The 23424-nt window shown below is 56.6% G+C and overlaps 11 protein-coding genes across 11 annotated transcripts; 5 read left to right on the top strand and 6 right to left on the bottom strand.

Moving 5' to 3' along the window:
* Positions 1-214: 214 nt before the first annotated feature.
* Positions 215-2682, top strand: E0L32_001066 (uncharacterized protein; the record flags this gene model as incomplete). Its single annotated transcript, XM_031133351.1, has 2 exons — positions 215-340; positions 412-2682. 2 exons carry the CDS (start codon positions 215-217, stop codon positions 2680-2682), a joined length of 2397 nt encoding a protein of 798 aa, XP_030992959.1.
* Positions 2683-4648: 1966 nt separating this feature from the next.
* E0L32_001067 (uncharacterized protein) lies at positions 4649-5731 on the bottom strand (the record flags this gene model as incomplete). Its single annotated transcript, XM_031133362.1, has 2 exons — positions 4649-5367; positions 5527-5731. The coding sequence occupies 2 exons, from the start codon at positions 5729-5731 to the stop codon at positions 4649-4651; spliced, it is 924 nt and encodes a 307-aa protein (XP_030992960.1).
* Positions 5732-6648: 917 nt separating this feature from the next.
* On the bottom strand, positions 6649-7857 carry E0L32_001068 (uncharacterized protein; the record flags this gene model as incomplete). Its single annotated transcript, XM_031133373.1, has 1 exon — positions 6649-7857. One exon carries the CDS (start codon positions 7855-7857, stop codon positions 6649-6651), a length of 1209 nt encoding a protein of 402 aa, XP_030992961.1.
* Positions 7858-9762: 1905 nt separating this feature from the next.
* Positions 9763-10864, top strand: E0L32_001069 (uncharacterized protein; the record flags this gene model as incomplete). Its single annotated transcript, XM_031133384.1, has 2 exons — positions 9763-9767; positions 9961-10864. 2 exons carry the CDS (start codon positions 9763-9765, stop codon positions 10862-10864), a joined length of 909 nt encoding a protein of 302 aa, XP_030992962.1.
* Positions 10865-11288: 424 nt separating this feature from the next.
* Positions 11289-11999, bottom strand: E0L32_001070 (uncharacterized protein; the record flags this gene model as incomplete). Its single annotated transcript, XM_031133395.1, has 1 exon — positions 11289-11999. The coding sequence occupies one exon, from the start codon at positions 11997-11999 to the stop codon at positions 11289-11291; it is 711 nt and encodes a 236-aa protein (XP_030992963.1).
* Positions 12000-12764: 765 nt separating this feature from the next.
* On the top strand, positions 12765-15155 carry E0L32_001071 (uncharacterized protein; the record flags this gene model as incomplete). Its single annotated transcript, XM_031133406.1, has 1 exon — positions 12765-15155. One exon carries the CDS (start codon positions 12765-12767, stop codon positions 15153-15155), a length of 2391 nt encoding a protein of 796 aa, XP_030992964.1.
* A 945-nt stretch (positions 15156-16100) lies between these two features.
* Positions 16101-17615, bottom strand: E0L32_001072 (uncharacterized protein; the record flags this gene model as incomplete). Its single annotated transcript, XM_031133417.1, has 3 exons — positions 16101-16484; positions 16622-16999; positions 17076-17615. 3 exons carry the CDS (start codon positions 17613-17615, stop codon positions 16101-16103), a joined length of 1302 nt encoding a protein of 433 aa, XP_030992965.1.
* A 731-nt stretch (positions 17616-18346) lies between these two features.
* On the top strand, positions 18347-18781 carry E0L32_001073 (uncharacterized protein; the record flags this gene model as incomplete). Its single annotated transcript, XM_031133429.1, has 1 exon — positions 18347-18781. One exon carries the CDS (start codon positions 18347-18349, stop codon positions 18779-18781), a length of 435 nt encoding a protein of 144 aa, XP_030992966.1.
* A 472-nt stretch (positions 18782-19253) lies between these two features.
* On the bottom strand, positions 19254-20327 carry E0L32_001074 (uncharacterized protein; the record flags this gene model as incomplete). Its single annotated transcript, XM_031133440.1, has 1 exon — positions 19254-20327. The coding sequence occupies one exon, from the start codon at positions 20325-20327 to the stop codon at positions 19254-19256; it is 1074 nt and encodes a 357-aa protein (XP_030992967.1).
* A 561-nt stretch (positions 20328-20888) lies between these two features.
* E0L32_001075 (uncharacterized protein) lies at positions 20889-21752 on the bottom strand (the record flags this gene model as incomplete). The annotated part of the gene is made up of 1 exon (XM_031133451.1): positions 20889-21752. The coding sequence occupies one exon, from the start codon at positions 21750-21752 to the stop codon at positions 20889-20891; it is 864 nt and encodes a 287-aa protein (XP_030992968.1).
* Positions 21753-22387: 635 nt separating this feature from the next.
* On the top strand, positions 22388-23242 carry E0L32_001076 (uncharacterized protein; the record flags this gene model as incomplete). The annotated part of the gene is made up of 1 exon (XM_031133462.1): positions 22388-23242. The coding sequence occupies one exon, from the start codon at positions 22388-22390 to the stop codon at positions 23240-23242; it is 855 nt and encodes a 284-aa protein (XP_030992969.1).
* Positions 23243-23424: the final 182 nt, after the last annotated feature.

The following is a 23424-nucleotide window of genomic DNA, read 5'->3' on the forward strand; positions in this document are numbered from 1 at the left end:
CCTCTGTCAGAAGAGAAAACAAAAACCGAAAATCTCTGCGAAAGGCAGTTGAAAAAGAAATACCCACAATGGTCAGTTATTGACATTCCAGCAATCATCCCGGGCACCCAGCTTAAATCAGTTCTCACAGGCAACGATATATCAGTCCCGGCACGAGCAGCGGAGGCGACCGGAGATGCTGCAGAAGGCGCACCTGCACGAAACTTTTTTCAGCATGAAGGGAGCCAAGGAAAGGCCCGTGTCGGTCGCCACAGAGTTTATGGAGTCCGACTTTGACGACGACGAGATTCTCAGTGAAATTGACGACGGCGAAAACTCACCGCGAGCCAGTGTCAATTCGGTAAGCCATTATGAATGCTGATACTCTTTGTGCAACCCGCGACTCGATGCTGACGTGCTCAATCACATTAGTCTGGCCAGCCAAGTTTCACAACCGTGTCGTCGTACGACGAGGTACACACACCGAGATCAAGTAGGGCACCGACGGCTTTCCAGTTCGACCTCAACGCAAAGCCGGTTGAGGGTCCCCGAGGACCTCACCTGTTCCGGAGCTCGTCGCTTTCCGTACATTCTGTCGAATACCAAAATGCACTGTCATTGTCACCGGTTACGCCAAAGACCGCAAGGCCCGGCCAAACGGAGTTTCACTTGCCAATCGCTTTGGATCTCACATCCCTCCCCTCGGCGCGGAGGCGTCAGAGCGGTCCGTTCCAGTTTACCGACGAGGAGCTGGACGACACCACCACACTCGCTGAATGGTCGCCCGAAAAGGTAGCACAATGGATGCTCAACGCCGGCGTCGAGCTCCAGATCGCAGAAAAGTTTGTCGAAAATGACATCACTGGAGGAATCCTAATCACGCTCAAGTTTGAGGATCTCAAGGAGCTGGGCATCCCTTCCTTTGGGGCCCGGACCAAGGTCTGGGACGAGATCCATGTTATGCGCAACATCAAGCCCTCGGAGCCCGCCCCGGAGACTCCCATCGAGGACGAGCCGGACCGCGAGGTGCGGAGGGAGCAGAGGCGCATGGATGATGACGGTAAGCCGAGGCGCAAGAAGTCCAAGGCCGAGGACATCATCTCGCCCCTGGAATCCGTCTCTATTGTCGGCATCGAGCAGATGATGCCCAAGCCCCACCACTGCTCCAAGGGCGAGAACTGCAGTAAGTGGAAGCGACAGCAGAAGATGCTCGAGGCCTTCAAGAAGGACCACCCCTTCGTCGACATGGACAAGGGCGGCATCATCATGGTTGCTGGCGACCCAGGCAATGCTGTGACTGCCAGCGCCCTAAATAAGCCCCAAGATGACTTCTTCCGCCCCATCTCCGATGCCATCCCTTCCGTCGTCGCCTCCTCCGACATCCTCGGGACCGAGGGACTCCCTCCCCTGCAGTACCTGCAGGAAGCCACACTGCGCAACCTGCAGGCGCGCGACCCTCAGGACAACGTGCGGCAGTTCCTAGACTTCCAACACGCCCACGTCTTTGAGTCTAGCGAGGTTCCTCCCACTCCTCCCTTTGAGATCACTCCTACTCCGCAGCCGCCTCATCAGGCTCTTCGCTCCTTGCCGAGGCTTTCTATCCCTGTGACTGCCCGCAACACACCCCAGCCCACATACAACCAGCCTTGCTCTGCGACGGCGCACCCCGATGATGACGAGTATGAGCAGGCCACCCCGACCGGTGTCTACCGCTTCGGCACCCCATTCTCTGAGATGGATGTTCCCGTGACCGCTGTACCTCTGGGCCCGGTTGCTCGCGACGTCTCACAGTCTGTTCCGCCAGACATGAACTACCGCCATGGCCCGGTCGCTCCTATCTCCCGCTCCGTCTCTCGCGCCACTGCCCGCCGCCCGTCCTTCCCCGTCATGCCCGCCCTTGACGAGAACAAGGTAGCCGCCGCAGTCGTGTCCCCGCGGCAATCCCCTCGACAGTCGCCGCAGTCTCTGCAACGCAAGCAAGGCCAGCGCCAGCTGCAGCCTCCGCCGCGCATGCAGTACCCCTGGACCAGCGAGCGGCCCGCCGAGAAAGCCATCCCGCCGGTCCCATCCTCCGCCACATCCTCCTCCTCCTTCGCCTCCGCTTGCTTCTCGTCAGCACGCCTCTCCCCCAGCGGCACCGGGTCCACCAGCCCACGCATCAAGGACGCCGAGGGCGTGACCTACGCGGGTCCCATGCGCAAGCGCAAGACCAAGATGCTGCGCCACGAGTGGCAGGAGCACTTCTTCACGCTCAAGGGCACGCGCCTCAACATGCACAAGGACGAGGCGAGCGCCACGCGCGAGCGGACGCTCGAGTACATCGACATTGACGACTACGCCATCGCCTGCTCGAGCCTGGCGTCGTCCAACAAGCTCAGCGCCAAGTTCAAGGCCATGAGCATCCGCCGCGGCAGCAGCGAGGACAAGCAGGACGTCGCCGCCTTCTCCTTCCAGCTCGTGCCGCAGGACGCCAAGGGCGGCGTCAAGCTGCGCAAGCGGGAGAGCGTGCTGCCTTCTTCCTCGTCGGCCGCGTCGTCGGCGGCGGGCCCGGAGGGCGCCGCCAACGGCACGGGCAAGTCCCACTACTTTGCCGTCAAGAGCCGCGACGAACGCATCGACTGGATGCGGGAGCTGATGCTCGCCAAGGCGCTGAAGCAGAAGGGCGAGGGCTTCGAGGTCAGTGTCAACGGCAATATGATCTAGACTGTCCTGCGTCTCTGCTCTCCTTCTCCTTATCTCGCAAAGCGAGGATCGTCTTTCCTTGTGTTTGCTGTTGCTGTCGCTTTTTATGATGATCTTCTTTTGATACAACCTGATGATATCCCCCCCCTTCTATTTTGCTCTTGCTGCTCTCTTACCATTAAACTTAGCCACGACTTCAGTAGTCCACTTGTCTGACCTTTTTTGATCTCCTTTTGTATGTGTTTGTACTTGCTTGACTATATCCCACTCCTTTATCCTTCTTCTACTATCATGGCTGCATGGGCGGCGCTTGTCTTTTCTTCCATTAACTTCTACAACTACACACACACACACACACACACACACACACATGGCAAGAGAGAACAAGAATGACTCTTGTTTTGCATGTGAGGGGATATTACTCAAGTCGTAAAAGGGGAAGCCTGTCGTTCGAGCAACGGCAATAAACCATTGCGCGACTCATTTCTTTTTCTTATTTTTTAAACAAAGCATTGCGGCCTTTGCCTTTTATTTCTCTCTTGACACTGCCCTTGCGCAGCTAGTTAGCTTATCCCATATACCACCCACGCTCCTTTGAATAGGGCGGTCTGTTGGCATCTGATTAATACAAAATTGCTAGTTTTTACTTTTACACCTGACCTGATCAACCCCGAAGTGACTTGTGGTGCTGTGAACAGTGACAGTCAGTGGAAGAGATGTGGCATGATCAAGAATCTTTTGTGTGATACGAACTATCCCCGATATCTCGAGGCCCGGGACCAGTCCCAAGATCGCAAGTACCTGCGTCGAGAGTTTGTTGAGGGGGTGGGTACGCATGGCCACGTGAGGTTCAAAAGGCTGCCATGACACTTGACAAGATCTTTCAGAACAACTGACTGCAGCAGTAATGCTGTGATGGTTATGCCAGCTGGAAAGGGGGTCGGGATCTTGAGATTCGAGATTCATCAGAGAAGCTCATAATCAATGACTCTGGGAGAAGGATACAACTCTCGTGGTTGGCCACAATTTAGTTGGAAGAATCCTTCTGTTGAATGGACACAGGAGGCGATGGCAATGATACCATCTCAAAGCCTCAAGATGTGCGTACTCCCGATCCTCGCGGAAGTCGGCTGTAGGTAGTTATCGAACAAGTCATCAGATTCAGATTTTCCGCGTGACGAGTGAGATGCTTGAGAAAAACAAAATCCAACACCACTTCTTGCGACACATCCCCATCTACTTCACACCACCCCCGGGCGACGCTCCGAGTTTCCCGCGAATCGTCTCCAGCCAAAATCATCACACAATACCTTGTTGACTCGCATCTCTGTGTCACTTTTCACTCCCTTACCAGCTCTGCCCACCTTCACCTAAATAATTAAAGAGTAAAAAAAAGAGAGAAAAGAAAAGACAAAAAACAAAGAAAGCAACAATAGTTAGTATCATCAGGAATCGAACGCAGCTAGTTGCACCAACGGGATGGCTGAAGTGCCGCAGTTTCTACTATCCGACTCCCTAACCGCTATGGCATATTGCCACAAGCTATTGTTGTTTTGATTAGAGTTATTCTTTATCATAAGGCCTTTGGCAGCTCCCATTCAAAACAACTAAAGAGCAAAAGAGAGAAGACAAAGACAAGGAAGAAAATAGCAATGGTATCATCGTGAACCGAACGCAGCTAGTTGCACCAACGGGAAGGCCAAATATTTCTCGACCAAGCAGCTTGATCTATAGAACTTTGTATATTTCCTTTTAGTACACGAGTCTGCTGTCAGCTTTTTATTACACACTTTGTAAATGTACATATGCCACCACAGACGACAACATCCATCATCATCAACCCCCTTGTCTCTCTCTACCGCCCCCCTCTCCAGCCCCATTTTTCTCTGGAGCACGATGGCTGTATCTTACACACCACGGACATCACATCACTCTTTATGTCTTCCTCGTCCCCCTTTTTCCCCATGTAGAACCAACCCCCATGCCCTTACGAGCCGTACTGCAGAGACTTCCTCGAGATGTTGGCCAGGCCCGCGACCGCCTCCCAGTCGATGGCGTCCCACCACGCCTCCACAAACGCCCTCTTGCCGCCGTACCCGCCGACGCCGAGCCCGTAGTCGCGCAGCCACACGTGCTCCCACGTGTTGAGGCACAGGATCGGCACCAGGTGGATGCCGCCCGGCGCGAGCCTCATCTGGTCGTCCATCTGTTGCTGCTGTGCTGCTGCTCCCGCTCCCCCGGCCCGGCCGCCGCCGCTGATGGCGCCGACCTGCCGCCGCAGGTAGTCCGTCACGGCGCCCTGGCCCTCGACGTCGGCCGACGCGCCGACCGTGTTCATGTCGACGGCCTGGCGGCGCCAGTGGGCGCCCGGGTACGGGCTGCCGGCGAGGTAGGTCGGCAGGACGCGGAAGCTGGCGTCGTGGGCGGCGCCCGGGACGGAGGCCTTGACGAGCCAGACGAAGCCGGGGCCGAACATGGCCGAGGCGGTGACGAGGAGCTCGCGGCGCAGGGTCTCGACGCTGCCGAACGAGTCCTCGACCCCGCGGCGCAGGGCGGCGGGCATCTCGACGGGCTTGGGGGACAGGTTGCGGAAGAAGAAGTGGTTGTTGTGGGCCATGCTGGCGTGGTTGAAGAGGGGCGCGTCCTTGGGCTCGCGGGCGGTCGAGAGGACGATCTGCTTGATGTCCTTTTGGGCGTACTCGGTGTCTGCAGGTCAGTTGGAAGATAGCAGTTAGCTTTTGTTCTGCGTGCTGTTTTCTCCATGTGACGATACGATGGGCATGAGAGGGCCAATGGGCCCGAGAGCAGTCGCACGCTCCAGCTCTCTCCGCAGCCCGGCAATTGAGGAAAGATTCCAAAACGTACCGGCCGTCATGGCATTGAGCTTGTCCAGCATCAGCGTCATGTGCTGCGTCCAGGCCATGTCGAAGCCCTCGGCGGACAGGAGCCCCGGGACGCCCTCGCGGAAGTCGTGAGGCAGGGGCGGCATGTGGTGCATCGACCTCCGGGCCGCTGGCCGCACGGCGACGGGCACGGCCGCCCGTGGTATCCTTAATCTCGGTCGAAGCATCTTGGGTGTGTGGTTGGAGGGAGAGGTGGTGAATTGGGGGGGGGAGGAAAAGGCGTGATACAATCTTTCCCTGGCCCATCTACGGTAGAGAAGAGCTCACGCTACTGGATACTAAAAATGAGCTGTGCTGCGTGCCTGATGTTCCAGGCTGGAAGGGAAAATTCCCATAGCGCCAGCCTTCACCGCCCGCCACACATAACCCTGACGAACCCTTACCCTAACCCTCTCTGCATACCTTCTTGGTTTTCTTGAACAGGTAGGTACATGGATCATTTCAGTACTCTGGGCTAGGTTGACGCCTTCTCTTGGGGAAATAGATGATAGCTACCTACACCTGGTGATTGCGCTTGAGGATCTCAATCTGCACACCTCTTATCGCGGTTTCGGATACCGTGAGCTTCATGGATGTTGTGCTGTGAACGAGGTCGGTCGGTGTCCCTCGGGCTCCGAAAGGCCTGATGTGCCTTGGGTGTTTAGCGCATCCTAGGCAGTGCATGACCCCAGAATGTACGAGACACACCCCCTTCCTACCCCGGAATTTGTTGAGGTGATGTGCTGGTCTAGCAAGTTGAATTGCTTATGAAACCCGCCGGCATTTCCACTGGTCTGGCATTCCCTCCTTCCCCTTGCTCATTTTTACATATTCTCATCTGCTCAAATGGATTATTCTGTTGTGATTGATGCTACGTGAAGAGTGATATCAATTTTGTGTCATACATGAATAGCCCTTGGACTCCTTGCTGACCCCCAGAATGCAGAACCGCTGTAACGGACAATAGGAGAGAGAGTGACCGGCCGATTGGCATCGGACCTCCCCCACCGAACAAGACCAAGAAATCCGACCGACGCCAATGATGCAATGAGGAACCCAGCTGGTGGGTAACCAAGGTTCTGCGGGCTGCTACATTAACTCCCGCCTAGTCCTCCATCATACCCAACATGTCGAGCTCCGTCTTCACAAGCCGCTCGAACTCCTTCCGATCGATGCCCGAGGCACGCGACAGCATGAAGAGGCTCTTGATGCTGCGCGACACGTGCTGCTTGACGCCAAAGTCGCTCTGGTCCTGCTTCTCGGCCGACTCCTCCAGTTTGGCAACGGCCAGGGACACGTTGGAGCTGTGGCTCGAGGCCGAGGCAGGGCGCGGGTGATGGATGTGAGCCTGCCGCTCCTCATCCTCGCGGGACATCCTCGAATGCTGCGAGGAGGATCGCTCGGGCCGCTCGGCCATGGTCCATCCGCCTTGAGTCTCGTTGACCTCCATCTCGTCTGCACCTTGTGCCGGGGCGCGAGCAGACGGTCTCGCCAGGCCCAGAGGAGGTGTGACCTCATGGTGCTCAACCTCCTCGTCAGGGTCGTGATTGTCCATGGCAGGCTGAACCGAGTCGTACTGGGAGAAATAGGCATCCTCAGCTGCCTTGTCTTGGTAGGCACTCGTGTGAGTGGTGTGTGTTGACACGGGCGCAGGCGATCGCTTGACAGCCGGCGTGCGGGCTGGTGTCGCATCATATCGTGCCCAATAATCATCATCATCGTCCTCCTCGTCCAGGGCCTCATTATGGTGGTAGCCGTTCACCGGCGCGCTGACTGCGCTGACAGCGGGCTTGGCCTGGCCGGCTTTGAAAGCGTCCTCGGCCTCGACGATACTGGTCTTTCCACCGAAAGAGGTAAAAGGGGAGGGTTGATCTGGCACACCGACCTCGCCGACTCGCCATCCATCACCGCCGCCCTCTTGATCGCCGACACAGTACACCAGTCGGAAAAACAGGTTCAGGCTATGGAACACGATCAGGGCCTGGAGGGTCTCCTGGTCGAGCCTCTTGTATTGCACGTCCACATCCGACTCCCAGTCCACCTCGACCTCGCCAGAGACAGGGTGCAGCTCCAGCGCCTCGCTCCGGGCAATCTCTGCCAGCTTGGCGGCCTTTGCTGTGTCGTACGAAAGGAGCCGTATCCATGGCTCTGTGCTTGCCGCAGAGAGCAGCTGTACTCGTTGTCGGAGGATCGGGGACAGGAAGGGGAGGATGGCTGGCGCGGGCTGGGTGGAGGCGGCGGCACCAGGTAGGGAAGGCAGAAGAGGCGCGACGAGACCTCTGGTGTCGGGAGGGCTGATTACGGCGGCCGCCATCGCGGCGGTTGGAGATGGCAGTGTTGTAGTCGCGTCGTAGGTGAGGGTAAGGTGTATGGGGTGGCGATCGTCAGGTGTGATCTTCGTGACGTAGTTTGGTGTAAGTGTGGTTTCTTAATCAATTTAGGCGCTGACTCGGAGGTTTTCAAGAAGGAACCTTAGGATGGGCAACCAGGTTGAAGAAAGAAGCAATGGCTAGATGGCTGGGCCAGACCAAAGTGGAAGAAGTGAAGTGAACAAACGGGAAGTGAATGCAGGTGAGGAGAAAGGCAACCTGCTGCACACAGTGACCCCGGCTGGGGAATCACGACTAGTTAATTGACAAGGTGTAAAACGAGGACAAGACAAGCAGCATGTGCCAACCATGAGGCAGTGTTCGGGACTTAGGTAGTAGGTGGGCGATTTCCCCGCTGGCCCAAGCATCGCCCCATGGGTGCTCGTGGTGCCGTGTCGGAGATTCCAGCCTGCTGACTGGCCCGCCCCAGTGCTCCTTTCACTGGCTCTGGCCCTTCGGGCGACCGGAGCCAATGGCAGCCTGCGCTTATCGCAGGGCACATGCTTTTACAGCGTCACTGAGGGGGGCCATTACTTGAAGACTACCTAAGGTAAGCACCCACAGCGGGGACCCGTACGTGCAGATGCCCCACGGCCGCCCCTAATACAGCGCCAAATACAACGATGGGCCCTGCGGCCATTCTTCTGGTATCCTTTCCTCCGTGAGCCCTTTTAACGTTACTTGGAAGATATAACTACCAAGCGGCATCCACAGCCGTGGATACCAAGATCCGAAGGACCTCGTTAGCGAAGGGGAACGAGACGAGATTACCTAAAGTCATCTTAGGGAACCACCACACCGAGAGATGCCCGCGCACAGCCTTCACAAATCCTACAGACGTCGGCCCCGATCCGTCCATCTGTCACGAGAAGAGCATGATTGAACTGCCGGCTGGCCAAGACTCGAAGCGCTCTCCCGCATGTCTTTACAGGTTGATGCAAAGGGCTGTTTGGATACTGTCCCGGAACGGTTTAGGACGAGGTAATCTGCAGCACTCCATGCGGCTACAGCCAGCCTTCTGGTTATGTGCTTTGGAACATGCGGGTGGTCACCAGCGTTATGCCGATGCCGGATGAACTCTGGACCAGCCCAGGTAACTACAGTCTTCAGGCGGCACTTCTTCTGGATCTACGTGTTGAATTCATTGCTTACTACCAGGACACCTACGGAGTACTCACTTCCCAGCTTGACATACAGACGGAGTACATTGTGCACTTCATCCCTTGGCGTTAGTACGGCTCTACTGGGAAATTAGGAGCATGCTGAGGGTGCTGAGTGATTGGAATCCTAGCCGTGAGACGCCGTGCCTACCCATCTTGGACCGCTCGCTGTTTTTTTTTTTTTTTCCCACAGCCAAAACAACATGAACAATGAACCCTGTAGGGCGGATGTCGGCCAGCCTAGCGCGCTCTTCCAGAGCCTTGGGAACCCGAAAATGTCGTCACTCATACGCCCGATAGCCCTTATCGGCCAATTTTTTGGTAGCCCAAATTCCAACTTGGCGATGTCCGTTTAGCCAAAGGGGGGGAATGACACATGAATGATTCTTATGATACTTTCACGATGCTCCAAAGTAGTGACTCAACGACTTGAATCTCCTCTATTCTCGTATTCGACGGTTCTTGGTCGAGAGCAGCGTTGGCACGCGCATATCCATTATACTTTTTAACGGACATCGGAGAACATATACCTTCGCGGCCTCCGAATCGCCTCATGACGCTCACCATCCATACCGTCATATAGCCATACTTGAGAGTGCTCGCGCCTCTGCAGATACTCCCAGACTGTACAACCCGAGTCCGGGCAGGACCTCTCTGGATGGATGTCGGCAAAAGGCGAACGCCTCAAAGATGAGGTATGTTGTCGCCCTGCCGCACCACGCCCTTCAAGTTGGCGATCCGAAGCTGACTGTTTTGCGAAGGGCACCCGGTTACAAGTCGTCACTGCCGGCGCGATAGCAGGATTGATATCACGGTAAGCTTCCCTCCTCGTGCGTACTTATATATACAAGATGGGACATGAGGGCTCACTCTCCTTCCCACGGCCAGCTTCATCGTCGCGCCCCTCGACGTCGTCAAGATCCGCCTGCAGCTCCAGACGCACTCGCTCTCCGACCCGGCCTCCCACCGCGACCTGCACGGCGGGCCCATCTACAAGGGCACCCTCGGCACCATCCGCCACATCCTGCGCCACGAAGGGGTCCCGGGCCTCTGGAAGGGCAACGTCCCCGCCGAGGCCATGTACATATGCTACTCGGCCGTCCAATTCACCACCTACCGCTCCGCCGCCGCCCTGCTGCACCGCCTCGCCGGGGAAGGCCACGACGAGGGCCGCCTGCCCCAGGCCGCCGAGTCGTTCGTCGCCGGCGCGTCGGCGGGCGCCGCCGCTACCGCCGCCACGTACCCGCTCGACCTGCTGCGCACGCGCTTCGCCGCCCAGGGCAACGAGCGCGTCTACGCCAGCCTGCGCCGCGCCGTCGCCGACATCTACCGCGACGAAGGGCCACCGGGCTACTTCCGCGGGCTGGGCCCCGCCCTCGCCCAGATCGTGCCCTTCATGGGCGTCTTCTTCGCCGCCTACGAGACCCTGCGCCTGCCCCTCGCCGCGCTCGAGCTGCCCCTGGCCGGCGGCGACGCCGTGGCGGGCGTCGCCGCCAGCGTCCTGGCCAAGACGGGCGTCTTCCCGCTCGACCTCGTGCGCAAGCGCATCCAGGTCCAGGGCCCCACGCGGGCCCGCTACGTGCACAAGAACATACCCGAGTACCGCGGCGGCGCGGTCACGGCGCTGCGCACGATCTTCAGGACCGAAGGGCTGCGCGGCATGTACAGGGGCCTGACGGTCAGCCTGCTCAAGGCCGCGCCGGCTAGTACCATCACGGTGTGGACGTACGAGCGCGTGCTGGACGGCCTGATCAGTTTTGACAAGAAGGGCGAGAAGCCCGAGGCTCTTTGACGTTGGGGGGGCCATCTCTGATACCTGGGGATTGGTTGGCTTGTACGATGAATGATACCAAACCATGCGTAAGATTAATCATTGTAAAACCACAGCATAGATAACATAGATCCAACATGATCATGATTTTCGTTCTCCATGCCTCTGTCAAAGCTTGCCATACTTGTGTTGGATGTGTGCATATGTAACCACAGTTATGAGCAAGCAGAGCACTGGGTAGTTGCATTAGAGATTTTTGGTAGTCCTGATATTCACAATTATAGACACAAATCAGCCCGAACAAATGTCTGAACAAAGTAAAAAAATTGATCTATACTCTTTGTATGATACAGCCGGGCATGTTGACGCCAGCACACTTTTTTCGCTTCTCCTCCCACGATTGCTTCTTCTGCATCCACCACCACCCGCCTCCCCTACTTGACTTTTATTTGCCCTTCTTGACCCAGTCCTCGAGCCCCTCGCGGGCCGCCGTCACCTTCTCGTCGGCCATGCGCTTGCCCAGCTCGGCGTGCACCTTGACGAACCGCCCGCTGCGCTCGACGGCCTCGCGCGCGCGCAGGTGCGCGTCCGCGACGGCGGGGAAGCGCTGCTCGTACCGCCACGCCAGGTCGGCGCAGTTGCGCATCGTGACGGGCAGCACGGCCCAGCCGGCGCCGACGCCCAGGGCCGTAGGCACGGCGGCGCGCAGGACGACGTTGGACCGCCGCGTCAGGATGCTGCCGGCCATGGCGGCGACGAGGACGTAGACGGCGCCCGGCATGAGGCGCTCGCCCGACTCGCGGGGCGGGGCCAGGGCGGCGAGCGTCGAGGTGAAGGAGTGCTCGAGGGCGAAGGCGCGGTCCATGGCCGCGTTGACCGAGTCCTCGGCCGCGCAGGCCTGGCGGTAGAGGAAGAGCCGCGCGCGCCCGATCTGCACGGCCAGCCGGTCCGTCGGGGTCGGGCCGCGGCGGGGGGCTGTCGCGGTTGCCGTCGCCGGGCCTTGCTCGGCCTGCTGCTGCTTCTGCTGCTGCTCTGCTGCCTCGGCGGAGGAGACGGGGATGGGTTGGTAGGGGGTCAGGGCGGCGCCGGTGGAGGCCGGGAGCTCCTCGAAGTCGTCGTATATGGGCTTCCTCTTGGACTGGATGTTACATAGCATTGTCCCAATGTTAGCCGGACGAGGGGGGCCTGTGAAAGGGAGAAAACCAGGGGAAGATGCGGACTGACGGGATGGTCTTCTGGTGCCTCGGCGTAGGCCATTCTGGGATACAACGCAACTCCTCCAGCTAGCAAGGTCGCTGCCAACGGCGCTGCGGCGCGCTGTGTGAATTGCAAACGTGAGGTTAGCAGGATGGTCGATGGCGAGTGATGTGACGACTGAGCCTTTTAGGGCCCGGCAAGGAGGAGTCTCACCCGTTGCAGCAGTACTCTCGCAGCCATTGTCGTCCAATTGAAGGGTCTCTGGGTGATGGAAGAGAACGACGATGGCGATTGCGTGCCTGAGGACGGGGCGAAGTCGTGGGCGGTGGTGGTCAGTGTGGATTTGATGATGTCCCGATTGTTCCTGGCTTGCTCGCTCGTGCCACGGCTCGTGCTCCACGGCTGTTTCCGGAGCTCGGGAATTTTGCCCAGCGAGCCAAAATTTTGACAGGCCGGCAGCCAACTGGCTAACTAGCTCAGCGAGAGAAGCTGCCCAAACTCGGACTGGCCGACCACGGAGACTTTGCTTAGTACGGAGTATCAACTCCAGTCCGCGATCCAAAAGTTATCAAGGGCCCAGAGCTTCCTACTTTGCCGTCGATGCCGAGGTTTTCGCCTCCTTATTTTTATTTGTGTGACTGTTCAAATTTAAATCTTTTTTTTGTATTCTGAACCCCCTTCCCCCCACCCTTAGAGATGAGCACGACGGCGCATTTCTCACAGAATGATCAAGTACCTCCAATCGCGGCCTTGGGTCTGCGCAAGCTGCCTTCGCCAGGCAGGTAAAGCACGGCCGCAGCAGCGATGGCTCTCTGTAGCCTCCGGCGCCGCCCAGGCTGGCCCGGCTCCGGCCCCCGTCGACAGCGCGACTTCCGAAAAGCACGATGACAGCTTGCTGCGGCGCATCTTCGACAGCCCGAACGACTGGCAGGCCTTCTCCCGGCCGTCGTCGACTGCGTCGCAGCGCGCGGGCCTGTTCCGAAACGCATACTTGACCAAGCCCGAGGGCTTCCGCATATTCGCGCAGGCGAACCTGATGAAGGCGCAAAAGATTGTGGAGAAGGTGCTCAACGCCTCGTCGGTGGAGGAGTATAGGGCGATCGTGAGAGATCTCGACCGTCTGAGCGACCTCCTGTGTCGCGTAATCGACCTCTCCGACTTTGTGCGGGTGACGCACCCGGATATGCGCACACAGCAGGCTGCCGCAGAAGCATGGGCGATCGTGTACCAATATATGAATCAACTCAACACCACGACGGGGCTGAACGAGCAGCTTGGGAAGGCCCTTGCCAATCTGGATGTGGTCAGCTCCTGGACTGAGGAGGAGAAGACGGTGGCCGAGATTCTCAAACTCGATTTCTCAAAATCAGCTGTGAACCTGCCGCAGGAGTCGCGGGACAAGTTTGTGGAACTGTCGCAGCAGATCAGCGAAGTCGGATCTGCATTTGTCGACGAAATGGCACCGGCGCAATACTATCTGGAGCTACCGGGAAACACCAACCTGGGCGCCGATGTCCCTAAAAGGATGAGCTTGACCAAGGGGTCGGTCATAAAGCTACCAACTATGAGTTCCCAGGCGCAAAAAGCGCTGCGGAGTGTGCCCGATGAGAACGTGCGAAAGTTGATATACTACGGCACGCGAACGGCGTCACACCGTTCAGTGAAGATGCTTGAAATTCTCATGAAGCTCAGGGCAGAGCTGGCTCAGCTCGCGGGCTTCGAGAGTTACGGCCATATGGCACTGCGCGACCGCATGATGGCCAAGTCTCCGGAATCCGTCAAGCAATTCCTGCAGGCGCTTGCCAAGAACAATGGCGCAATCGTCCAGCAGGAGATGGCGGATCTGCTCAAGGAGAAGCGAAGACGGAATACGTCCAACCCAGAGGCTGCAGGTTCTCTTCAGGCTTGGGACAAGGACTATTACATGGCCCTGGTACGGGGCTCTATGGACCAGCGCTTCAGGCACGAAAGGATGTTATCCTCGTTCTTCTCGCTGGGATCAGTGATGCAAGGACTCTCACGACTGTTCAATCGCCTCTATGGTCTTCGCCTTGTACCTAGGGAGACGCTACCCGGCGAGACGTGGCACCCGGATGTCAGGCGGCTCGATGTCGTGTCGGACACGGACGGCCACGTCGCTGTGCTGTACTGCGATCTTTTCTACCGGGAGGACAAGTCACCCAACCCAGCTCACTTTACTATCCGCTGCTCTCGTGAGATCAGCGGCTATGAGATCGAAGAGGCAGCCCAGGAGGGTGAGATCAACCCGAATCTGCCATCGTTCGAATCGCCCGCCGAAGCTGCCAACGACGGAATGGCGCTCTCCAGCCAGGGAGGAACCGTCAAGCAGCTGCCCACCATCGCCCTGGTATGCGACTTTGTCCAAGGCAGCGGAGACATTCGCGCCCTGCTGTCCTTCCACCAGCTCGAGACCCTCTTCCACGAGATGGGCCACGCGGTCCACTCGGTCCTGGCCCGCACCTCGCTGCAGAACGTCGCCGGGACGAGGTGCGCCACCGACCTCGCAGAGCTCCCGTCCACGCTGATGGAGCACTTCGCCGCGGACCCGTCGGTGCTGGCGCTCTTCGCGCGGCACCACGAGACGGGCGAGCCGCTCGACTACGAGATGGTCGCCGAGCGCCTGCGCATGGCCAAGCGCTTCGAGGGCTGCGACGACGAGAACCAGATCATCCTGGCCATGCTCGACCAGGAGTACCACTCGGCCCGCGCGGCGCGGCAGTCGTTCGACACGACGGCCATCTACCACGAGCTGCAGCGCACGCACGGCAACCTGCCGCCCGACCCGCCCGGCACGGCCTGGCAGGGGTTCTTCGGCCACCTGTTCGGCTACGGCAGCACCTACTACAGCTACCTGTTCGACCGGGTGCTGGCCGAGCGCGTCTGGAAGGAGGTGTTCCGGTCCGGGCGGGACCGGGCCGCCGTGTCGCGCGAGAACGGCGAGCACTTCAAGGACAGCCTGCTCAAGTGGGGCGGCAGCCGGGAGCCGTGGAGGTGCGTGTCGGACGCGCTGCGCGACGAGAGGATCGCCCACGGCGACGAGAGGGCCATGGCGCTGGTGGGCAGCTGGGGCACGAGCAGCGGCGTCAAGGAGTGAATGTATGTACATGATGGACCCTTGAGGGGGTTGTTGTAGGAATATGTATCATATCTGAACATGGACGGCACGATGGCTATCCCTCGGCGTCTCCGCAGCAGAAGACACCGCGTTTGTGAACGCCATTGAAGCCTTGCTCATATTTGGTGTTTTTGTGGCGATACGAGTCGACTTGTACAAACGGAAAGCCAAAAAAAAGAGACCATAGATCCAACTACTCTAAAAGAAGAAACGAAAACCAATGTGTGTGATGAAGCAAGGATTTGATCTCATGTGGCGTATCAATAAGGCACACATGCCTGGACCGGGGTGCTGGAGCCGCCATCCATGCCCAGGCTCAAAATTTAATGAGACCTCGTAAAGCGAGGCAGCTGAAGACTCAAACACGCGCACATTCTTTTGGCGAGGCAGCCTCCGTCTACTTTTGAAAAGTCAATATCCCTTCCATTGCTGCTGCTCCCAGTTGAGTGCCGAGCCGCTTTCGGATCTTATTTTACAGAGAGTTGAGCTAGCTCATTGAAAGGTTCCATCGTTGCGCGACTCGTGAGAACGGATATTGCGGACACGCCAAAGACACTCACTCGTTGAGGCTCAGCCTTGACTAAACAACTCCCAAGGCTCAAGCTACCTAATCTCTCAATCCGACGGAAAACTTGCCTAGAGTACCATTGATACCGGATTGGGTCTTCACCCGTGCCGCTTTCAACGACTTCCGCAAAGGCACGCGAGATCCCGCCCTGCGCTGCGCTCCTGAGACATATTTGCTTCTCCCACCACCACGTGTGCCGCGAGACATACCATACACACATCACAGCCATGGCATCTCCATCCACGAGGACACACCCCCACCTCCTCACCCTCCTCCTCTCCCTACCCCTCCTCCTCGTCACCCACCCGTTCCTCGCAGCCGCCCAATCGACCACATCTTCCCCCTCAACAACCCCCTCAACGACACCCTCGCCCCCGGCCCTGCAGGTCTACAACGGCTCCTCGCAGTACGCCTACCAGGGCTGCTTCAACGAGACCTCGGACCTGCCGGGGACCTCGGGCGGGCGGGCGGTCGGCGGCGACGGCTCCGGCGGCGCGCACGAGGTCCTGGCCGGCGCCATGACGGCGCCGAAATGCCTCGCCTTCTGCGCGACGGCCGACAACGGCTCCGCCTTCCGGTACGCCGGGCTCGAGTACGCGCGCGAGTGCTGGTGCGGCGCGCACCTGTCCGCCCTCGCGGCGCGGGTCCCCGACGCGCAGTGCGGCCTGCCGTGCGACGGCGACAGGGCGCTGGTCTGCGGCGGGCCGCTCCGGCTCACGGTGAGTAACCCCCCCTCGAGTCTACACCCGCTTCGTTGCAATCGTTTCATTCATTCCTTCTTCTTGCCGGAGGAGAAAAGGGGGGGGGGGGGGGGGGAGGGGGGGGGGGGGGGGGGGGGGGGGGGGGGTTGTTCAAGTGAAAGAGATGAAACGCTTACGTTGATTGCGTTGATACCGGAACCATTCTGCCAAAAGAAGAGACTTCCAGCTAGGAAGAGTCGGAAAGGAACATTGGAGTTGTTCCAGAGCTCTATGAAGGGCGCATTAAAGCCGAGACCAATCGAAGAAGCTTGTATTTCGATTTGCTGGTCGATCTGCGCGATCTCTTCTCGCAGGTAGATATGGTCTTCGGGTAGGTTTCGGAGGCCACTCAACACCTGAATTCCCTTCTGCCGTTTGCCGTTACTGATGAGCCATCGCGGACTCTCGTCGGTGACAAGAGCGCCGGCGATCAGGATGCCAGCTGGGATGAGCTGAACGGCGAAGGGAATAATCCACTGCTTGTGATTCGAGGGCAGCGTCCGGCTCACAGCATACTGGTTGCAGAAAGCAACTTAGCATACCTCGTCCTAAATAGATGGGGAGAGCAATGATACCGAAGGAAACACTCACGTTGATCCAAAACCCGACAAGGCCGCCACACTGCCATCCGACTTCCCACATACCAACAAGCCGGCCGCGAATGGCTGGAGGTGAAAGCTCCGAGATGTAGATGGGGATGAGGTTGGATATAGCGCCAATGCTGAGTCCTGCAATGACTCGGCCCGCATAGATGCAGGCAAGGCCGCGCTCGCGACTCGCTGCTAACATGAGGCCAGCACCAAGCATGAAGATGGGGCCAAAAACGAGCAAGCCAAGACGGCGACCGAGAAAGTGACCGGCCAAATAGGCAAGGATGGCGCCAAAGAACGCGCCGGCCTGGTAGCACGAAACGATGTTGGCCGAGATGAGGTCAACCTCTTGCGGAGGTTTCTGCGCAAAGGAGAACTCCTCTTTGAAGGAGTCGAGGGCTATGGTGCCCCCAATGAAGGCGCTGTCATATCCGATGGTGGCGGCACCGGCGGAGGCGATGGCAGCGAAGAGATATGTTCTGAAGTTGTAGATCTCCTTGGGTGTCGGTCGATCTTCTTCGATCTTGGGGAGCAGGCGCATGGTTGGTATTTTCAGGGTTGCTAAGAGTTCGAAGGTTGTATCTTGCAATTGAACAGGTATGGAGACAAAGCGGCACTTGTTCCAATGCCAACAAGGACTCTACTGAAAGATGAAATGTTGAGGCCTTCTTCCTCACGGGCTGCTTCGGACTTGATATAGGCCGCGCTATTCTACAGACCCCGCAGCTTGGGTCAGGAGGTGACAAGTCTCCTTTGAGTGTGGAGTTCGATCAATTTTCTCCAGGAGAAAAGAAGGCTGCTGGGGGGTTAGAATACTTTGCCGAACGGGCTTGCCCCGTGAGTTCCGATGGGCTCCCCCATGGGGCCCCATGGGACTTTCCCAGAACTTCGGAACAAAAGTCATAGCCGGGTTGACAACCCTCAATGGCCCAATTGAGTGTGAAAAGGGTTTCAACGTTTCACTGCTTATTAATGGCTGTGGGTGTGTGTGATGTATCCATTTGCGTCTCAGTCCAATCAGCAACTCCTATTCAATAAGAGGAGTAGAATTGGCCCGGGCCGGGTATAGCTTTTGCCAGATCCTGCCTCCCTTTCTTCAAAGCTATTTGCGGATTGCGGCTTTTTCGTAGTGCGGACCGCGGGTCGCGGAATCCAAATAAGTTCAAGCAACTATGATCCACATATGATAAGATAAACTGTGCTTACAATGCTGCTGCATTCTACCATCTTCCAATCTCACGACACCACACCCAAGTACATCTCTAGTCAAGAATGGGCAAGTCAATTCTACTCATCAACGGCCCCAATCTCAACCTGCTGGGGCTCAGGGAACCGCACATCTACGGGCACACCACCCTTGCCGAAGTAGAGTCCAACGCCAAGGCCCAAGCAGAGAGTCTCGGTGCATCTCTGGAGACATTCCAGTCGAATCACGAGGGTGCCATCATCGACCGGCTGCATGCTGCCCGTAGCAAGGTGGATGTGGTCATCATCAACCCCGCCGGCTTCACCCACACAAGCGTCGCCATCCGCGATGCCCTCGCTGGCGTCGCCATCCCATTCATTGAGCTGCACATCAGCAACACCCACACGCGCGAGGCCTTCCGTCACCACAGCTATTTTAGCGACAAGGCGGTGGCGGTGATCATGGGGCTTGGAGTTCATGGGTATAAATATGCGGTCGACCATGCCATACAACATATGTGATGGTATATGGTATCGCGTCAGAGACAGTGTTACCCAAGAGGAGCTAGAGATAGATAAAAGGAGGGCGAGGAGGCTGGGGTACGGGGTTTTGGACTGGAAAAAAAATTTGACTGGCCTAGATGGCAACTAAATAGGTCATATCATATGGATCTGAACTGGGTCAATATATGCTCTCTATAACTTCGTATATTGACGAATAATCAGCGGACTAGATGGAGTGCAGCAATAAATCCTGGCGTCATTGTCCTGGTTCTCCTCACCACCCTGCATGTGTATATTGCAGTGTCGATGTAGGGCACTAGTCTACATTCATGTCATGCAACTTGTATCAACACAAAGGGCAGGCCAGTTTGCTTTAAAAAATAGTCACATTCGTATCGTCACTGGAAGTTTCCATGGCCTTCTGCTTTATCAGAGTTGATGATGGCACGCCACAAATACAAGTGCTTCTTTATTAGGAACTCATTCCTTCTCACAACATGTAATCGACAATTTCGACCGTAGAGTTGTCCTGCATTGCCTTGTCAATGGCCTCACAAACGATCAACGCAGCCAGCCCAGCTTGGACTGTGCAGCTCGGTGCCTGTTGTCCCCGAATAACTTGCACAAAATGTCCCAGCTGATTATCAAAAGGTGTATCCTCAGTCACAGGCAGGCGCTCCTGATTAAGCTCAGAATGCCACGATTTTGTAGCACCCTTATACGACCAGACAGTCATATCGGGGACACTCAGACAGCCGTTGGTTCCAAAAACCCGGTAGAAGTCCTGGCCCGTCTTGGGAATGAGATGATTCTCGCCCGTTCCAGCCTCAAAGTTGTAGGGCGACGGCGCATGGTCCGAGAGGATGAAGCTTGCAACGACGCCCGACTTGAACCTCAGGGTGAGAGCCGCGCCCTCCTTGGCTTCGAATCCGCGCTGCGCCATTGTGTGTTCCGCATGAACGGACGAGATAGGCCCAAAGAGAAAATGAAGGAGATCTACCTCATGCACCATGTTCAGGTAGACGACACCTCCCGTTCTCAGTTTGCGCCATTCCGCTGGAGGGTCAAAGTAGTCCAGTGGCTTGTAGCTCGTCCACAGTCCATTGACAGCGAGGACAGTGCCGAGCTTTCCTGAGTCGACTATCCTCTTAGCTGCCACCATGTATGAATTCCATCGCCGGTGATGGCCAACAAGTGCTTTGATCGGGGATTTGTCTAGCTCCTTCACGAGAGCCTCGCCACTGGGAATATCAGTGCTGACCGGCTTCTCAATGAGGATGTGGATTCCAGCGGCAGCGAGCTCCCTGGCAACGGCAACATGGGTGTGGTTTGGGGTGCTGATGATGGCGGCATCCGGTTTATCTGTGGATTGGACCAGATCACTGATGGACTTGTAATATGTCACATCAAGCTGCTTCGCGACATTTGCCCCAGCTGGCGCAGGATCCACGATTGCCACAAGGTCCGCTTCCTTGTGTTTCGCTACGGTCTGGGCATGGCGAGGGCCAATGAGTCCAGTTCCAATGACAGCGAATCTGACCTTGCTAGATGGCGACGGAGACATGAGTGGTCTTTCAAGTTCTTGGTTTACTCGATGATGGCAAAGACGGGACTTGAGACGTGAGAACGTTCAGGGCGATAGCAAGCAATGTTATACGAGAAAAGGTCTATCAACAAATAACAAGTTGCACAAATTCATCACCGTCCCAATCTCACACATACTTGTTTGTATTCTCCACACGTCACGCAAAGTTACCATTATCTCCGCAAAACTAGAAGTATGGACCCGGCTAAATATTCCCCCATCCTCTCTGATCATCTCACGCACCACTTGTCTGTACAAGCTAAGTACAAGGGGGGCGCAATTCTATTATTCATAGAAAAAACAAATAGAACACAAGTCCGAGTTCGGCAAAGGCGGCGGAGTGCACGAACACATGGGCATTCTCTCTAGCTAGAAGTTTAATTCGAACTCAATGCCTCTACCATGAGATCTTAAATTCTTGATTAATAGGGAACATATCTCGCTAGTATCATCTTAATTAAAATCAAAGGACCGGTTCTCGCAAAGCCGGCCAGTTCATTCGGAAATAATCTAGAAAACGCCATGCACTTGATGCCGCCCTCAAACCTTCGACAACCTTCCTAGTACAGCATCCACCATGATTTCCTTCGGGGCTTCTCTACCAGTCCATAACTGATATTGATCAAAAGCCTGGGCGAGCAGCACCTCAATCCCCGTGACAGTCTTCCATCGCGGATATCTCTGCGCCACGGCCAGGAGTGGCGTTTGCCTTGGCTTGTAAGCCATGTCTATACATAGCCCCTCAAGACCAAATATGCTTGAGAACTGCTGTTCGGTCGTCTTGTCGGCCGGTACAGTACCTATAACAACAACTGGTAGCTTCGGGATGCTGTCTAGGTGGGGCAGAACGGTGATCTCGAAATGATTCTCGAAAGACCTTTGCACGTCGATGGCAACTGACATTGTCCGGTTGACAATGTATATCGTCTGAAATCCGGCTCGGTGTAAAGCATAGATAGCGGCCCTAGAAGCGCCCCCAGCACCGATGACCAACGCTGTTGAAGGTGCCACCTGTGAAGCTTTGAGATAGTCGGTGATAATGCTGTACAATCCTGACCAGTCGGTATTGTCTCCTAGTAGGATACGATCCGGACCCTCTCCACGGGGAATCAGAGTATTCACAGCTCCAATTACCCGAGCTGTCTCCGTCAGCTGGTCGCAATACCTGTGGGCTTGGAGCTTGTGTGGCATAGTGACGCTCGCGCCACCAAACTCATCACGCTTGATCAAGTGAGCGACATCGTCAACACATGGTGACTCGCGTATATCGTAGTGGTAGGGTAGACAGTGGTGGTTGAAGCCCGCATTATGTATGGTGGGGGAAATGCTAAAAGAAATCCCGTTGCCAAAGATGTGAAAGTTCTTGCGTGCAAGTGGTGTGTCTGCCGCTTCTGCCGAAGGCATCTTCGCGTCTCATTGATAGCACAGCTGGTGGACGCCTATGAGGAGGATGGATTGTTGTAAATAATTAATTGCGTACCGGTCGATGGCTAAGGAAGCCCAGACTCGCTAGCTGGAGACAGATGCATTGCGTACTGGTAACCAGACGGCTATTATCTTAACCCCCATTGTTTAGATGCTTGCCTTGCCATGTCAAAAGGCATCGACCGAGAGCTTGTTAGGAACATAGCCTGCCGCCATGTTCACTGTGTTGCGCCACGATCGGGTGTAAGTAGTGCCTGTGTGTGTACCGGTCGGCCTTCAGCGAAGGGGTCCGGCAAAATACTGATCCGACACGGACTGTCGATCCACGCTATCGGATTCCGTGCTCCAGACTACCTACACTGTAACAAAATATCTTGACTTAGCAACGAACTAACAACGAAAAACCTACAAAACGTCTAAGTCCTTACGTATAGCCAAGGCCACACACACCCAAGCACCAAGGGCTATTTTATCGCCGACCACCACATGGGACAGTGAGGTTGGTCATGGGCAATTCGACAGCGACAACAGCCATGCAAAACGCCGACGGGGCAACAATCGGGCGTACGCTCCACCTTGTTGGTGTGGGCGTCACGCATTCCATCGCCCTCAACATGCACAACTACATCACCCATTCTATCGGCCTCCCGTGGACCTTCTACTCGACAGAGTGCCCTACGCTCGAGTCCATGATGGAGCTCGCGGTCAAGCCGACCACCGCAGGCCTCGTGGTGACAATGCCCTACAAAACGTCCATTATTCCACATCTTGATGAGGTCGATGAGCTGGTCACGAGCATCGGTGCCTGCAACAACGTTTACTACAAGCCTGGGAGCCCAAGGAAGCTATGTGGCACCAACACCGACTGGCGCGGGGTGAAAGGCTGCCTCCTCGAGAAGGGCGACGACGGCGCAAGAGGCACTGCGGCAAACCCGGTGACGGGCCTCATTGTTGGTGCTGGAGGGGCCAGTCGCGCTGCCATCTACGCCTTGGCCTCCCATCTGCATTGTCCTAATATTTACGTTCTCAACCGTGATGATAAGGAGGTCGAGGACTTAGTGTCCGACTCCAAGAAGCTGCCTTGCGTCCCTCGGATCACCCATATCAAGTCCCTTGAGCAGGCCAAGGGCCTGGAAGCCTCACCTTACCACATCGTTGGCACAGTGCCCGACTTTGAACCGCAGACAGATGCCGAAAAGAACGTGGCTCTCATACTGAGACACTTCCTCGAGCGACCTCAAAAGGGGGTGTTGTTGGACATGTGCTTTAAGCCGAGGAGGACTAGGATGATCAAGCTTGCGGAAAGCCTGGGCTGGCAGTGTGTGGAAGGGACTCATGTCATTGGGTATCAGATGGAGCAGCAGTGGCGCCTGTGGGCGGGAGAGGATGCAGTCAAGAACCTGGATGTCAAGGGTGCGTGGGCAACGTTGCTCAAGGCAGCCGAGGAAAGTAAAGGTATCAATGTCTAGAGAAGAACCCGGCTGGGTGAGGACGATTCCTCCACAATAAACATCAAATAATATTGCTAAAACTGTATATTGCAACGTACATGCCATCCGGCTGAAAGTTATATAGCTGAATTACTATGTATCGGACGTGTTCCGTGTGTAACTGCAAAGCGGTAACGTTCAATGGACTTAGGACAGGCTGC

The sequence above is a fragment of the Thyridium curvatum genome, assembly GCF_004353045.1.
Source record: "Thyridium curvatum strain D216 chromosome Unknown NODE_4_length_842636_cov_84.159710, whole genome shotgun sequence".
Classification (NCBI taxonomy): Eukaryota; Fungi; Ascomycota; class Sordariomycetes; order Thyridiales; family Thyridiaceae; genus Thyridium; species Thyridium curvatum.